Source organism: Pseudochaenichthys georgianus, chromosome 13, assembly GCF_902827115.2.
Source record: "Pseudochaenichthys georgianus chromosome 13, fPseGeo1.2, whole genome shotgun sequence".
In the NCBI taxonomy this organism is placed as follows: domain Eukaryota; kingdom Metazoa; phylum Chordata; class Actinopteri; order Perciformes; family Channichthyidae; genus Pseudochaenichthys; species Pseudochaenichthys georgianus.
The window spans coordinates 36,732,709-36,750,731 of NC_047515.1; the positions used below are offsets into that span (position 1 = coordinate 36,732,709).

Consider the following 18,023-nt stretch of genomic DNA (forward strand, 5'->3'; position numbering starts at 1 on the left):
CTTGTACATCACATTAGGTTGTGATTAAATTGTTTACTGCAATGATAGATGACAGTGAGTTTCCTAAAAGTAGAATGTCCTCAGAATACTACATGCAAGTGAAAGTCCTCCAAGTAGAGAAGTATTACCATCAACATGTACCTAAAGGAGAATAGGACTCGGGATGCAGGATGGCTCTTTCTAAGTATTCTCGTATTACATGATAATATTATTCGGTTTCATTACTGAACAATTGAGGGAATTTTTATGTAATAGTTTGTCAATGCAATATACACTTATATGTACAGTGGCCAACAGGTGCAAACCACAAGGACTCAAACATTTTCCATTCGGAGAAACGTGCTGCAGTTTCAGAAACAATGCAAATATAAAAACAAGGAGCTTAGATCACAACGCCAACCAGGGGACACTAAAAAGTGACGCACATAACTGGGACCGGAGAGCTTGTTGACGTTCGGGCATTATTGAATTGTTTACATATAAACTGTCATCGTTGTTGGAAACCTACTTAAAATGTTTCAGCTTATTTTAAAGGTCACCTATCATGCTATTTCTAGGCAATAGCATAGGTCTCAGATATATACAAATATATAAAAAACATGTCGATGAAGTGTTTTGCTCAAAATACCAAACAGATCACCCATTCTAGCCACGCCTCATATCCCTCTATTTCACTTCCTGTTAAAAAAGGAGGGGGCTGAGCTCATGCGGGAGATTCTACCAGTGTTGGGAAAGTTCACTTTCTACATGAACTAGTTCAGTTCACAGTTCACACATTTTAAAATGAACTAGTTCAGTTCATAGTTCATAATTCAAAATTTTGAACTAAAGTTCATGGTTTCAAAAATGAACTAATTTATAGTTCATAGTTATTTTTTCAATACGTTGCTGCGAGCTATTATTTGTCTCCTGTACGATGTTAATGGGCCATTTAAATTTTTACAATATCCTCAGAGGGCCGTACAAGTTATTGACCTCTGCTTAAAAAAACTAAAATCACAGCTCATTCATTTCATTCTGTTCAAAGAAAAAGCAACCTCCTAATCCAGATATCTCACCATGACTCGCGTATGCATGCACGTGCACGGTGTGGCATGACCACCCACACAGAAAGATATGGACACAAGATGTGTGCAAATGTATTTAGTATCCTATCCATGTGAACATGATTTAAGTGGGGGGGACCTAACCTCCTCAAGGGGGGTCCGGGGGGTATGCTCCCCTGGCAAGATTGTTTGCACTATGAGAGCAACATTAGGAGATCTATGGACACATCTCTCAACACCCAAACACAACTGTAAGCAGATTTTCTTTTAATTTATGGATATTTGACAAATCACTCCCCTTTGAAACTGTATTCTTCTTTATTAATAACTGTCATATAGTATTTTATACCTGTTTACTTTATTCTCTTGTTTTTTTTATAACTATAATGATCATATAAAGATGTGCCTTTACCTCACTGGTTGTAGACAAAGCTTCTTATATTCGTTAGCATAGCTAGCTAACCAGATGCTAATGATAACAACACAGTTATTGACTGTCTGATCAGTATGACTGATGAGCAGATCGCCACTGGGCTTTCAGCTAGAGACACAGACACGCAGAAACTGCGGCATGTGTATGGACTTATCGGTACTGCCATTTCTGAAGTGCTGGAGTGGCGTTCTGGTGCTCTCCGTCAGAACTGCACCCCTGTCAGTCGAGACATATACCACGTGATGACACGTTAGGCTCGTGTTGTGTTCAAGGACCCTGACCTTGGCCAGGAAAAACAGGCACTCGCTTGTTTAATTTTTTTGCGGTCTAGATTTCTTTAATTTTTTTATTTTTTGCGTGTGTTTATAAATTACCTCGAGGGCCGTACCAAATTGTCTCGCAGGGCCGTATACGGCCCGGAGGCCGGAGGTTCCCCACCCCTGCCGTAGAGTCTCACTCTGAGCGAGTGCTGCTGCAGAGCTCTGCTCTCGGCTTCGTCCATACTAATGAATTCATTCATTCATTCAATGCTCGCCGGTTCCGCGGTTCCACATTGTTTGTTGTGAGGAGTCTGATATATTTAGTATATTTATATTTTAGTGCGACAGCTAGGGGTGACAGGCGCGTACGCGTCACAGGCAGCTTTTGAAGCCTGTTTACGGTGTGTTTTAACTGGGTTTTCGGCTGAAAGGCACATGAAATCTGGCACACTTTTGAACGCCGTTATAATACAGTGCTGAGAATGAACGCACTTTTGAACGCCGTTATACAGCGCTGAGAATGAACGCGTTCTCAATTACGTTCATCTAGCGGAAATACAGTACGTTCAGTTCACGTTCGCCCAAAATATGAACGCGTTCATGAACGATCGTTCATTGAACGCGTTCAGGTACATCACTGGATTCTATCAATCAATGTTTATTTATATAGCCCAATATCACAAATGTTACATTTGTCTCAGTGGTCTTCACAGTGTGTACAGAATATCAGTATGACAATACTTCTACTGGCAGATACTGGCAGATACTGCCGTGATGAAACGCCATATCATGGATTATCAAGGATTCTCTCTGAAACAGTCTGGAGCTCAAAGGCTTTCTCTCTTGCCGGTTATACCACAAGGTGAGTTCCTTTTTATTTCCTGCTTCTTCACACACATGCTCTCCAGTACAGGTTAGCTCTGAGTGTTAGCGATGCTAATGTAAACATGCACCGACCATATTACGTCCAAAACAGTCGGGCATTGTTTCTGATAGCAACCTTTCTGATTGGGCCGTGGCCCGTGGGTGTAAAGCCAGCCCACATTTCAGATATTACGTCATATCGGACGCAAATCTGGATCAGCTCCGTTGTAGCCCCGTTTTTAGAGATTTGGGTACGGAGGAAAAGAGAGAGGGTTTTATTTTCTGACGCTGCGTGAGTTCCCCGACACACCGGGCGGGGACACATATTTATGTATAAAAGACATACAAAACGTGCATTTTGCATGATAGGAGACCTTTAACAACGGATCACACGATTCATTTTGATGTTATGGAAGATCTGCTGTAAGCTAACTAGCTAACGTTGCTAACCTATTCATTTCAAATATACTGACATAACATTTACAATTATGAAACAGACTAACTCTACCAAACTATCTCTGTGTGTCTCTCACCTCTGATGGAGCTTCCTCCGTTGTCTCCAGGTATCCATGACAACGTGATTGATGTGGTGGTTGTCTTGGTAACAGTGAGGCGTGGCTGGTCAGGAGGCACTGAGGAAAAACAAAGATAACTTCCTGGTTAAAATTCAGATTTAAACCGCCTCATTTTTCTGCTTTTCTATCCATAACAAACAATATGGTGAGTACAGTTTGGAAACACTCAGTGACATTTGTTCAGGCTGTTTGTTCACTGTGTTTTATTTTTACTTTAGGTAGCTAAATTAATGTTTGGGGGGCAGAAAACCTTTGTGCTCTGAAGCCTTTGGGGCCAACAAATATAGTTGAATACAGTAAAACAGGTTATTAATGTCTCCTGGATGTGCGCTCTACTTGCCTTGGACCTGCAGGTTGAGTGTAATCTCGTCGGATCCCCAGTTGTTGCTGGCAACGCAGCTGTAGTTCCCAGAATCCTCTGCTTTCACCGTGCGGATGATGAAGCTGCCGTTGCCATGGACACTACGGCGACCATCCACAAGGACGAGTGTGGGAGTGCCGTTAGTGCTGGAGACAGAGATTATTAATGTACTTGGTTACCAAAGGTCTTTTCTTTATTTTATTATTTGTTGATAACGTTTGATATTAAACTCGGTTTTTTATTTATTGTATATTTTAATGTCAGTTTTAATATGTTGAATCCTGTCTTTTGTATGCACCTGTAACTATTAGACTTTTTTGTTTTCTGAAAGTCGTGTTGTGGGATGGGTTGTGCTTTTTTTGGATGTTGTTGTGGAAAATGATGTTAAATAAAGTTTAAAAAATCTTCATCATGCTTTTACAACAATTCCGTTAAGGTACATGGTGACAGGAAGTAGCTGCATTTCTTTAAGCCCCTGTCACACTGTCCCGAAATGGATGAAAATAGCCTCTCTCACATGTAAAGCCCCTGAGAGAGGCTATTTTCATCCGTTGACACATTTTGTACAGTCAGTTAAAAAACATTTTTTTTTTCAAATAACAAGTTAATAACGATACATATTAAAAATCAAGACAGACAGCTACAGGTTAAAGCAGTACAGACAGACAGAGAGCTCTACAGTGAAATAGATCAACTGAATCTGGCTTGTTCTCTTATTGTTGCTGGAATTGAGTGCCATAGATATGCCACTTTAAAAGAAAATAAAGATTGACCAAAAGAACTTTTCCAGAGCAGAAAATACAATCTCCTCTTAACCTGTATGCATTTCTGTTCATTTCATGTTTAATTATGTTTTACCCAGCTCAACAAGTTGTATTCTATAAATGTTGGGCAGTGATGAGGATGCGTAGATCATAGATGAGAAACGGGCCATGATGACTTACTTCCCCTTGATCCACTTGATGGTGGGAGGAGGGTCTCCAACAGCCTTGCACGGTAAAACAATGTCCTTCATCCAGGGAGTGGTCACTGTCCCGTTGAAGGTCAGAATCCTGGCTGGAGCTAAAACACACACAGAGACACACACATGACTTTGGGGACCTTGGTACCAAGACAGGTTTTGAATTATGTATTTATACCTCAATGACAATACATATTTAAAGACTCATTAGCATCACCTTTTTGAGTAGGTTACTGCTAACCTTTCTGCATTTAATACCCACAAACTAAACTAAACACATATTTGGAGAGTTTAGCTGCAAGAAAAGCAACCACAAGGAAATGGCTGAAACCAGAAATGAAGCTCAGCGCAAGTTCAACCAGGAAGACCGTCTTTACTAATCCATTTACTATTTCTATGTTACTACTCTCTCTCCTCTCAATAAGTGATCGGGGGCGTCACTCCCCAGCTTAACCAATCACTTCACTCTATTCTCACAAGCCTATCATATCACCATCATTTCAGGTGACTCGACGCAACCCTCCTCCACCCCTTTTTCACCTCCCGTCCCTCTGAATCCAGGGTCAAGCTAAGCCACGCCCCTTCAGACCGAACCCAACTATCCATTCACCACCAGTGTCTAGACCCCGGGGGGTTTCATCGGATCGGTTCTCCCCTCCCGAATGATACTCCTGCACAACGAGGCCTAATCGCCAAAACTCCATTACATTAATTTGTGTATTCCTGGCAATAAATAATGTATTCTTAGTTTTCTTACATCAAACCCATCTCTCCTGATTGAAATGCCCTCAGGAGATGACTGGTATGATGTTATATATGGAATCTTTGTAATAGACGGAATCACTTTCTCCACGAGGCTTCAGGAGAATACATTTGAGGAAACTTGGAAGAAAGTGAAAGGCATATATTTTTCCAGACGTGGTTATCCTTTGTTTAAATATGCCTTGTAATCTCCAGCTGTATTTCCTTTCTGTTCAAACAGAAAACAACCTATTTCTTGTTTTTAAATGTTTTGCTTATTTGTTTTGTATGCTTGGATCACTAGATCAAGTTGTCGATTATGAAGACTGCAGTTTAAATACTACGTGACTCCAGCATTCATGCAGATTAGATGGAACAATGTCCATGACGGCCATTTTACGCCAGTGTTTGTCAAAATCTTTTCAATGATGTACAAGAAACTCCACTGTGCATAGTCCAATCCGCCCCTAATGTCTCATGCTTGATAACCCTGAGGACATCTACATAGCGATATTGAGTCATAGTCCTAGCGCCACAAACAGGAAGCCAGCCTCATGTGACAAACATTATACCATTTACATGAAACGTACATTAAGTGGTCAAAACTCGATAGACGGCAACAATATCAAAGGTTATTGTTGTGTTAAAGATAGAGCACCTTTGGCCAGAGGCTCCACGGTGATCTTGTCACTGTTGTTGCCATGACCAGCAGCCGTCACCGCCACCACCCAGATACTGTACTGTCTGTTTCGAGCCAGATTGGGGATCCTGTAGAAATATGCATCTGGAGACGCCTCAAACTCACTCATCACCTGTAAAAAAGACGGGGGAGGAGAGAATAATGTGTCAGTGTGAGGCAGCAGGGAAGTCCAGAGGAATGCCATGTGGGCACAGATCCTTAGACTGGCTTTTAAAACCAGAATTAAAACTAATCCCTGGTAATCTCTTGGTGTAAAACTGCTCTTACCATAGGATGCAGGTTGGAGCAGAAGACGATGTATTTCCTGATGATGCCGTTGAGTTTGAGCGGAGGCAGCCAGGAGACAAACACCACGGAGCCGCTGGCGGCCGCGGCCTTCACCCCCGCTGGAGGACCGGGAACTGAGAGGAAGACACCAATTAATAACAAACAATTCCAAAAATGTCCAATCTGCATGATGAGTACTTACTAGTTTTGATACTTCAATTATACTTTGATGCTACAACTTTTCTTCTTTTCCTTGATTAACAGGACAACTCAAAACGTTGCTTGGAAGTCGATGGAAGATCATTACAGTAAACTTTTATTCAAAATGTTTTCTCTCTTAAAATAATTCAGTTACAAATACAGGTATCTGAAATTGGAATCAAGGTGTTGAAATTCGTAAAGCAACAATTCGCTAATTTTACACTTTACTTGTGTAATGTGAGTGACGTGTGCAGACTCCCAGAATCCCAACTAAATCAACCAATGACAGGGAGGCATTTTGACAGACAAGACGGACAATTGGGGGAAAATATCCTGCATTTTGACTGTCTGATAGTCCACCATTAACACCTTAGTCCTGTCTCGTCTCGTCAACGCAAACTAAATATACATTTCGTCATAGTTTTTATTATCAAGAATCTATTTTTAGCTCGTCATCGTCTCGTCTTAGTCATGGAAAAAAGGTCGTGGACGAACATTTTCCGTCATAGTTTTCGTTGACGAAATGAACACTGCACCACTGTGCTCTTACCATCCTCTTTGGTGCGGACGTAGATCTGTTCGCTGCGGACTCCGTCTCCGGCGTTGGTGAAGGCTAACACCTGGATGCTGTAGTTGGTGTACTTCTCCAACCCGTCCAGCTCCAGAGACGGCTGATTGGTCGTCACATTCCTGATCTCCCCAAGCTCTGAAACAGGAGAGGAGACGTGTTAATGACATAGGTATCACGATTTCTAGAATACTAAATCAAGAGTTAATCAAGAATTCAGTGTTAAACATCTTTTGGTTTCCTGTTGCAATCAATGTATAAATACTTGTTTGTAACCCTTAGATGCATAAGTGGGTATTTTTTGACCCGCTGAGGTGGTTTTCTTGAAGTATCTTTTTTATTAAAACATTTTATCATTTCATATTCCAGCGATTCCTCAAAAAACATGTTTTGGATATCATGCCATTCAAATTTTTGATTTTGATTTTAAGAAATTGTAGTTTTTGTATTTCTACCCCAAGCTTCCATACGTGGGTCAAAAATTACCCGCATTCATTTCCTATGGGAACCTTTGATTCTTATCACCTGTTGCTGTCAGGAATACATTCACTGCAGACCACACAGACTACATCACAAGTGACACCTCTCAGGAAGATTATTTTACACAGCAAGATCTGAAACCTGTCAGTATAATAATAATAATAATAATAATAATAATAATACATTATATTTGTATAGGGCTTTTCAAGGACTCAAAATCGCTTTACAATATAAGGGAAGGTTAGGGTGGGGGGTATAGGACTATTAAACTTGATCAACCGGCATGGATTGATGGGGGGTGGGCTATGAGTAGACAGGAGAAGAGATGAGTTTTGAAAGGGGACTGGAATACTGTGAGGGTCTCAGAATAGCGGAGATCTTTGCATCAATATGTTCAAAAGGTTTTTTTTCAACATGTAAACATTTTTTCTAAAATGATAAATAGTGAAAAGTTCAATATAAAATATTTCTAGTGTGAACCAAAATATAATACTAAATATTATACAAGTGATTTTTCTTAACCAAAATGGCATAAAAACACATTATTCTAATACGGGTCCTTTTTGACCCACTTATGGAAGAGTACAGGGTCCAGCCACTCGTGCATCTAAGGGTTAAGATATGAAGCACTGCTCCGCCGAATCAGTTACAAAACCAACTAAAAAACACATTTTAAAGGAATTTATTTTTCATTATTGCTCTCATCCCTCTCCTCTGCTCCCCTGTGTCCTGTCACTCAGAGCTGGGCCTCACTGAGTTATTGCAGAGTGCATTATTGATGGAGAGAGAGCAGCCACACTGCAGCAGGGTTCACAATGCAGGGGGAAACACAGGAAGCACATATACAGTTTTCCTTCTGTGCAATGCAGACCTTCCTCTGTTGGTCAGCATCAGAAACATATTAACCTCTTATCCTTCCATTGTGGAAACAGTAGATGTTGTTCATCAAGTAAATACATTTAACTGTGGATCGAATATATAGAAGTGCAAATAAATGTGTGAAAATTACACTTAAATAATGAAAAGTCAGATAAACATAAATAGACTTTCTTTTAATTCATTTGACTGTAATTTGGGTTTTTATAGAATAGTAATGTACAGTGGTATATATTGTTGATTTTTTAAATATTTATATTTGTTGTTGTTCGTTATGTGTGTACCTGCATATTAGCTTAAATCTGGCATATATCATTTAGTCTTCTTTCGAGGTAAATGTATTTGTATGCATGGTCCCTGTTCAATAAAGACAATCATTCAATAGTTAAGAGGTGGATTTGCTTCAGTCGTCCCCGACTCAGATACAATGCTTTTGGTCATTTACCATGAAATTATTATTTATATTTCGCAAAATAATATGAAGGAAAAACACAAAAGGCAGCTTGAATAATGATACAAAATAAAGAGTTGCACCACCTCTCTTACTCACAACACCATTTAACAGTCTGGCAATACCACAGCTCCCCCTAGTGGAAGAACCACAACCAGCAACAGCAATAATAAACGAGCAGTAATGAGTAATGTAGATGTTGGATAAACTCACACTAGCCATTTAACTATTCCAAAATGTATTTAAGAAATGTTTAACACGAATCATTATATAAGGTAAAAGTGGATAAACTCAATTGGACAATTGAAAGGAAACTCAAGAGACGTTTTATGGGAAAGGGCAGCCCTTTATATCATATTTTAATTAATTGAAAGTCCTACCCCCGGACTAAGTCTATATGTCCCCCCTCTAGTTATTCATTTTGTGTTTTTAATAAATTATTATAATGTTTTCATTTTATTTTGTGTTTTTTGCTCTTTATCATGTGAAATGTATCAGGATGTGTAAGCGATATAATTCTGTGAGTTTTCTTATATGTAACAAAAGAGGGGTAATAGTGCAATTTCCTGTAATAAGAAAACCAAAACCAGGAAATGTGAAAAATGGTTGGATTGTCTGTTAAATCTGCACTCCTTAATAAAGAAATAAAAAAATAGGAGGAAAAAAGTGGATAATGTCATGTTTTAATATATTAACTTTCAATATATACTATATTGGAAGTCAGGGTTGAGACTTAAATGAGGGTAAATGAGAGTGTTTGGTGAGTTGAGGTCCATACCTCCGTCGGGCAGGTTGGCCCAGTAGATGACTCTGTATCCCTGCAGGTTCCCGTTGAGATCGTCTCTGGATAGAGGCATCCAGGAGAGAGAGATCACCTCGGGGGCCTTCGCCACAGCCAGGACGTTTTCAGGGGAGCGAGAGGGAACTGTGAGAAAGGGGGGAGAAAGGGAGGATCTTAAAAGAGGCATGTGAATTAGAACAAGAGGGACTGTCTGTGCAGATACAATCATGTGGGCTATACCACAAATAACAAAATATATACCATCTGGAACAACTGTCAAGATACGCTCAAACATTTTTTTTGTTGCACCACATCTAATGAAACACATCCTGTTTTATTTTTTTATTGAGAGAAACAAATCTTAAAACAACCACAAAATACTGAAGTGGAAAGCGGTGTTTAATTCTAAGTTGTGGAATTATTGAGCGACAACTGCACTCCTAAACTTTCCAATAATTAGTATGAGTGTAAAGATGTGGATATATATGTCATTCAAACCCATTGAAGCAGGTACATTTAGCTTGAGATAATATAATACAATTTAAAAATGTTTCATGACAAAAAAACAAAAAGGGATGTTTTACAAAAAATCCCCCTACATGTCATTTCTTAAATCTGTTTGTCTGATGTAATTTGACAAATGTCCACTAGAGGGCCTTTCCAAAAGCATGTTGGAGCTAGAGCTAGAGCCATTGCATCAAAAAGGCGTATTTGGAAGAGATATGGTTCAAAGTAACAAATAAAAAACAGATATGTCATTTAAGTATTCTTCTACATGTAATAGTAGGAACTCGTAATAACTGAAAGCAACACCCAAATCAGGTGTGAGGTTGGGCAGTGTTTTAAATGTATTCACTTAAATCCCAACATGTGTACGTGTTTCTGTTTTGTACCATTTTGGTCTGAGATCAGTGTAATACAGAACAGCTGTAATTAACTGCCTCACAATCCCCCACCGCGCAGGACTGGCAAACAGCGGAAAGTGTTTGCTTTTTAAGTGATCACAGACAGTGAGCAGGACAGAAGAGAGAGACACGGTGTTGGACCAGGGTTGGAGTCAGGCCGGTTCTACGGGGGTGCATAAGGGTGCATTGCACCCTCAGTTGAGTCGTTATGCACCCTCATTTGAAAAAATAAAAGTGAAAAAAAAATAAAAGTGAAAAATATTACATGTACAATAACAATAGTAATAGTAATAGTAATAGTAATAGTAAGAAGAAGAAGAAGAAGAAGAAGAAGAAGAAGAAGAAGAAGAAGAAGAAGAAGAAGAAGAAGAAGAAGAAGAAGAAGAAGAAGAAGAAGAAGAAGAAGAAGAAGAAGAAGAAGAAGAAGAAGAAGAAGAAGAATATAGTTGAAATAAAATAAATTGTAATTGTGGTTGAATAGCATTGTCTGCTGCATTTATTTGGTCAATTCAAACGGTAAGTAATGTTATTATGTCAGGTGCGCGTGACCTGTGCCGCTGCACGTTCGTCTTCTGCAAGGTGCTTACACAGCAGTCAATGATGGAACTCAGAAAATGGTTAAAACAACCAGCCCTTATCGCCAGCAGTAACACTGCATCTACTGCAGGTAATAACAGTTCAGATCATGGGGACATTACGTTACCCCCGGCCACTGTCGTGGACACTAACGCCCGACTCGCCGGCTTTGCCCGCCTCGCCGGCTTTGCCCGCCTCGCCCACGGAGGCGGAGCAGCCGTCTTCGTTGCCCCAAACACCGCCACCCCTCAGCGGCCCGCAAGTGCCAGAGGACCTCGGCAAAACAGAGCCTGCCCAGGTATATTTAAAAAAGTACCCAACTCGCCTGTGGGGTGAGGCGCTCATTTTGCAGCTCATGGTTTAAAAACAGAGATTGGCTGAATATTCATGTAAAAAAGATGCCATCTTCTGCTAAGACATTTCGGTTCAAGTAAGTCAGATGCCTTCACCACAACGGGCTGCTACAACTGGCGCCATGCTCTTATACGTGATAAGGGACTGGGAAGGAATGAATCATGCGAAGAGCACATAGATCCATAGATCTCTTAATGTTGCTCTCAAAGTGCACCAGATTGATGCTTTTAACTTCAATATTTAAAAAAATCTTCCCAGGGGAGCATGCCCCCGGACCCCCCTAGAGGAGGTAAGGACCCTCCTAGAGGAGGTGAGGACCCCCCTAGAGGGTGTTAGGTCCACCCAACACTTGTAAAAATAGCACTTTACCCCTGCACCCTCTCTAATCTCCGATGCACCCCGAGTCATTTTGCTCTGGAACCGGGCCTGGTTGGAGTTGTTGGGTTGGAAAAGTCTGAGCGGACGGGACCTGCTGAGACGGAGACTTGGTTGTATATTTACCGTCCTCCAGGGTTTTGACGACGACCTGCTGAGAGGACGGCCCGGTGCCCGCCCTGTTGGCCGCCTGCACCACCACGCTGTACTGAGTGAACTTCTTCAGGTTGTCCAGCATGATGCTCTCCATGGTGTCTCCGCTGGTGTCCAGGCTGAGGATGGTGAACTGGTGGCTCCCCCCCGGGCTGTACTCCCTGTAGCCCACCTGGTAGCCGCGGATCACCCCGTTCTGAAGGTGCTTCTGTGGAGGCTGCAGGGCGAGGAAGAGGAGAGGAAAACTGAGCGTATTACACGGTTTCACCTCAGTGGTGGAGACAAACTCACTAGTTTCCCTCCATCAGAAAACACAGTGGAATACTTTTTGAAGTAAACACTAACAGGAACACAGTATGGGCTCTGCAGTGTGTACAAACTGGTTAATGTAAAAGAAAATGTGAACAGACTTGGGCAGTCACAGAAAACCTCGATCAGTGCTGCCACCATTTTAAGTTACGTTGCTTTCACTGCAGTTCTAGACGTTTTTAGGGGAAGCATCGGTCAAATCATTTTACACATGTATTTCAGGGCTGTGCTTTACCTTCCAGGAAACTTTGATGCTCTGTGGGGAGGTGGGCTCCAGAAGGACATCCTGTGGGGGGCCGTCAGGAGCTGCAAATAAAGAACAGTATTCAATATTACTGCACATTTTTCAAGTTTCACTTTTTCAGTCAAATACTTTAAAAGATGTTCATACAGTATAAATAAGTACATACATAAACAGTGTAGCGGCTAAATCATAAAGAAACACAACAGAAAATGAACTGCAGCTGAGGCACCAGCTAGCACATCTTATGTAGGGAAGTGAACCAAAGTCGGGGTTAAAAGACTACTTCAATAACGTAAAGGTCACCTATCAAGCTATTTTTAGGCAATAGCATAGGTCTCAGATATATAAAAATATATAAAAAAACATGTCTATGAAGTGTTTTGCTCAAAATACCAAACAGATCACACATTCTAGCCATGCCTCATATCTCTCTATTTCACTTCCTGTTTGAAAAGTGCTGATTTGGGGTATAACGTTTTAAAAGGAGGGGGCTGAGCTCATGCGGGACCCGGCAGCTACTGTCTAAACTAAATACTGCCGTGATGAAACGCCATATCATGGATTATCAAGGATTCTCTCTGAAACAGTCTGGAGCTCAAAGTCTTTCTCTCTTGCCGTTGCCGGTTATACCACAAGGTGAGTTCCTTTTAATTTCCTGCTTCTTCACACACATGCTCTCCAGTACAGGTTAGCTCTGAGTGTTAGCGATGCTAACTTCTGTTCTCTATTTACATAAATGATTTATGCTGATGACACTGTCATATATACATCCAAATCTGATTTTTCACAAATTCAGATCTCTCTTTAATCAGATTTTAATATCTTACAGGACTGGCTATCACACAATAAACTACTGCTTAACTAAACACAATCGTATACCATGGTCTTTGGTACCAGGCAGAAGCTCAAATCCAAACCTAATGTAGTAATAACATGTAAGGATGGCACTTCTCTGCATAAAGTTGATAGCTTTAAATATCTTGGTGTATGGCTAGACTCTGAACTTTCATTTAAACTACATATAAAGCATGTAATACAAAAAATCAATTACGGAATCAGTGTTTTACACCGCTCTCGCAATTGTTTTACGCTCAGTGTCCGAAAGAGAATTGCTTCTCAACTTGTTCTTCCGATTATGGACTATTGTGATGTTGTCTACCAAAATGCACATAAATCAGATCTTGCTCCACTCAACATAGCCTACAATAGACTATGCAGATTTGTTCTTGGTTGTCCTTTTCGTACACATCACTGCACAATGTATAACCAACTTAAATGGCCTTCTTTAAATGTAAGAAGACACACGCATTGGCTCCAGCTGATATTTAAATGCATTTATCTTAACTATCCCCCTTATTTAAAGCAGTATTTCGTACCCTACTCGTCAAATCATCAAGTTAGACATTGAGTTCAGATGTATTTCTCTGTCCCCTCTGCAAAAAAATTGATTGGCAGAAGAGCGTTCATTTTCAAAGCCCCAACAGACTGGAATACTTTACCTGCTGCTATTAGATCTCTTGCATCATTGGGTATGTTTAAACATGCATTATCATCTCACTTTCAACTGGTCTGTACTTGTTATTAATGAAACTGATATTGATGAAACTGATTTGCTCGACTGTCTCTCAAATTGTAATGATTGTGTGCATTGCTTGAATTTTACTTAACAGACTGTATGTGGTTTGTCTTGTGTGTCATGTTGTTTATGTATGTCTGTAAGTTGTTGCTATTGTCGGGACCCCCTTGAAAACGAGATGGTGCATCTCACGGGGTTTATCCCAATGAATAAACATTTATATATATATATATATATATATATAATGTAAACACCGACCATATTACGTCCAAAAGAGTCGGGCATTGTTTCTGATAGCAACGTTTCTGATAGGGCCGTGGGTGTGAAGCCAGCCTACATTTCCGATATCACGTCATATCGGACGCAAATCTGGATCAGCTCCGTTGTAGCCCCGTTTTTAGAGATTTGGGTACGGAGGAAAAGAGAGAGGGTTTTATTTTCTGACGCTGCGTGAGTTCCCTGACACACCGGGGACACATCTTTATGTATACAAGACATCAAAAAGTGCATTTTGCATGATAGGAGACCTCTAAATAATATTTCTAAATCAATAAACATTCACTTTAAACAAAAACAGCTTTAGATTGTTCAGACCATTTACATGCACACAAAGCTGTATTGTACACAGGTCCTCTCTAAATGGAAGAGATGATCCTTTCTATCCCGTTCACTAGATGGAGCTGTTGCTTTGCTAATGGATTTTCCTCCATGCTCTTTTTATTTCAAGTGTCTTTACATCTCAACTAAATGTTCATTTAAAAAAATAATAATAAAGTGTAACATCATCAACTTTAACCTTTGAAATACTGTGAGGAATGACACATGTTTTATGTAATTTGAAGTTTACGACTCTATTTTAGCGATGAATCCAGTAAGATGGGGCGTTTTAATGTGCTGGTATGCCTGTGGGGGGGGGGGGGGGTCATTAGAGGCAATAGAGGATAAGTGAACACTGATGGAGCCGGCTAAAAGCAACAGAGAACTGATCTGTTTCCCCAGATAGAAAAAATTATGGCTCCATTTCAAACCACCATAAAATAATGATGTGTTAGATGGCTCAACAGGTTTGAGGGCCAGGAGGAAATGGCCACTAAACCAGCATTCAGACAGGAAGTCAATTCTCTTTAGAGAATTAAAATAAATTATAGTGACAGTTCAAAGTTAATATTAGCCAAATTACCATTTAAGAGTGATTTGGAGAAAAAGAGTAATTCTTTATATTTGGAGAAAAAATGTGTCCAATTGCAAAGAAGTGAAAGTACATACATGAAATAATAATAAATATAATAATTATAATAATAATTAATAAGTATCGTTTTTACATGTGTTTTTAGGATTTTTAAAAAAAATTACTGGCACATTAAGAACCTTTATTAGAAGTGCTCTGTTATTAAAATGTATAATTATAATTATTTATTTATTATACTTATCATTATTAAGATTATTATTATCATAAATATTATTATTTTATTTAGTATTAATATTTTTTTATAAGTGTAATTTTTATTGTGAATGTTTATAATAATAATAATAGTTGTAATAGTAATAATAATACCTGTAATTCATATAATAACAATAACAAAACACTTAAAGGTAGGGTAGGTAAGAATGGAGAAACCAGCTTGAGTGCGCTAGAATGTGAAAGTACGCAGCCAAAAATAATCTGCCCCTTCCTTCAGACTTCCTTACAGAGCCCCTCCTAAGCAAAATACAAAGATGCAATGAAATGAATATAGAGAAAATACACTATAGACGTAACACCTACGTCACTTCCGTACGAAAATTACATCCCCGCCCACTTTTGGGGGGAAAACAACGCTGTCATTTGAATGGCGGTCAATTCAAATTCTGAAGTTTTTGCCAATCCGATCAGAAATGTAAGAAAACCGTGTATTTTTGGATCTTCAAAGAGCCCGATTACAATGGCCAGTCAGGCAAACAAATACATTAACTCATTTGAAATCGACGATCGGGCTCGGTATATTATTATTATACCGCCATTCAAATGACAGCTTTGTTTTCCCCCAAAAGTGGGCGGAGCCGTCATTTTTGCCCGGAAGTGACGCATGTGTTACTCTCATGTATCGAGCAGAAAGCAGTACGTTACTACCTCTCTAAAACAGTTTAACATGTCATTTGACAGCTACCTGCTTCATCAGTGGTGATGGTGAGCTCGTTGCTGGGGTTACTGTTGCCGATGATGTTCTTGGCGACCATGCGGATGTTGTAGGTGGACGAAGGGTGGAGGTCGATGATAGTGGCCTGGTTGAGCTGAGGGGAAACATCTTTGGTAACCTGGGCTGATAGCCATGACGCTGGAGGAGAGAGAGGGGGCGAACAGACTGTTAGGAACACAGAGTCATGTTTCAACAATTTAATTACATTATTTCTCGTTTCAGCAGAGGTAGAAAGCTTTTATTATTAGCAATAATACTGTGTTAAAATACATATATATAAATATAGATACAACTATTTGTTCTTATGTTTATATAAATATCTTTATTTGATCTTTTTTGTGTAACTGCCAAAGAACCCAATTTTAATATCTTGATTTTACCTTTTGATAACACATTCTAACCTTACTGTAACTTTTAAAATGTTATGTTTGAATAACCTCTTACAGTTAGTATAGAGTTGAAATACATACATAAACACAACTAATTGTTCTTATGTTTATCTAAATATCTTGATTTGATGGTTTTACTGCACATTCTTCCTTTAACTTTGTATCTTCTTTTTAAGTAATTTTTATTGCGTTCTAATATTGAGCAACTGACATAAAACCCAATTTCCAAGAGTTACATAAACTATCCTTACGTTCATCTCAATATATTTATTTGATATTTGTATCACATGCTATTATTAGGGATGGGAACGATTCATCGAATATTCGAAATTATTCAGGTATTCGAATGAGTTATGAATATATATATATATTTTTTTCTTTTTGGGAGGGGTGCCTAAGTTGATTACATATTATCAAATGGAATAATTCAATGTATACGACAGTGCTATAGCTAAATGTGTTAATTACATATTATCAAATGGAATAATTCAATGTATACGACAGTGCCATAGCTAAATGTGTTAGGTCTAAAAGTGTGTTTTGCTCCGCTCACCGGCCCCTCACAGCGGGCAGACCTGCAGGTGCTGATCTCTCTCTCTCGCGTCCGGTTATACTTCACTCGCGTTTATGTCCAAATCCATCAGATCTGATATGGCTGCTGCCCCTCCCTACACGCAGATCACGCAGACTCAAACCTCATCTTATGCCCAAATTCCAGCTGACAGGGTCTTCTCTACAGCTGGCCTGATTGTGAAACGCCGCACATAGGCCCTTTTTTTATCAGATACTGTATGTACATTTCGGTTAATCGGTTAACCGTTTTTTTGGGGGTCGAATATTCGAATATACATTTGCTTTCAAATTCCCATCCCTAGTTCTTACTGACTTTTTGTGTACAAATGTTTCTTTTTCTTTATCTTGTATTGTTTATTTTAATTAGTTCTTACACTGAGCAACTGCCCAATTTCCCCCCGAGATAAATATTCAGTTTTGATTCTGATACTTCATCCTAGTTTTCATCAAAGAACTGAACACTGTATGATTTCCTGAACATGTGTCTACCTGATTTGTTCTTGCATTCGATATCATATCCTGTGATGGGGCTGTTCCCATCGAAGCCCATGGTCCAGCGCAGAGCGATGGTCCGGTCCTTCACCTCCCGGATCTCCACCTCCGGAGGGTCGGGGGCTTCTGCGGAGAACCGAGAACACAACATAGTTAAAGCAGCAGCGCTGAAACAGAACTGGACGACAGAGAGATGTATTGGCTTTACTCTGTGTGGGATTTCCCCTGTGAACAATTACAGAGAGAGGGAGTCACCCTGTACAGCAGGGGTGTCAAACTCAAGGCCCGGAGGTCAAATCTGGCCCGTGACTTCATTTGATGTGGCCCACAAGAGT

General features: G+C 39.8%; 1 protein-coding gene across 1 annotated transcript in view; it reads right to left on the reverse strand.

The window, feature by feature from the left end:
• Window positions 1–18,023, reverse strand: part of LOC117457717 (cell adhesion molecule DSCAM-like) — a 152,977-nt gene that overhangs the window by 19,210 nt on the left and 115,744 nt on the right. The window contains 11 exon segments of the mRNA XM_034097933.2: window positions 3,137–3,235; window positions 3,519–3,685; window positions 4,484–4,601; window positions 5,900–6,053; window positions 6,209–6,342; window positions 6,960–7,115; window positions 9,563–9,709; window positions 11,902–12,145; window positions 12,473–12,543; window positions 16,205–16,372; window positions 17,686–17,814. Of these exon segments, the coding sequence (XP_033953824.1) occupies window positions 3,137–3,235; window positions 3,519–3,685; window positions 4,484–4,601; window positions 5,900–6,053; window positions 6,209–6,342; window positions 6,960–7,115; window positions 9,563–9,709; window positions 11,902–12,145; window positions 12,473–12,543; window positions 16,205–16,372; window positions 17,686–17,814 (1,587 nt within the window).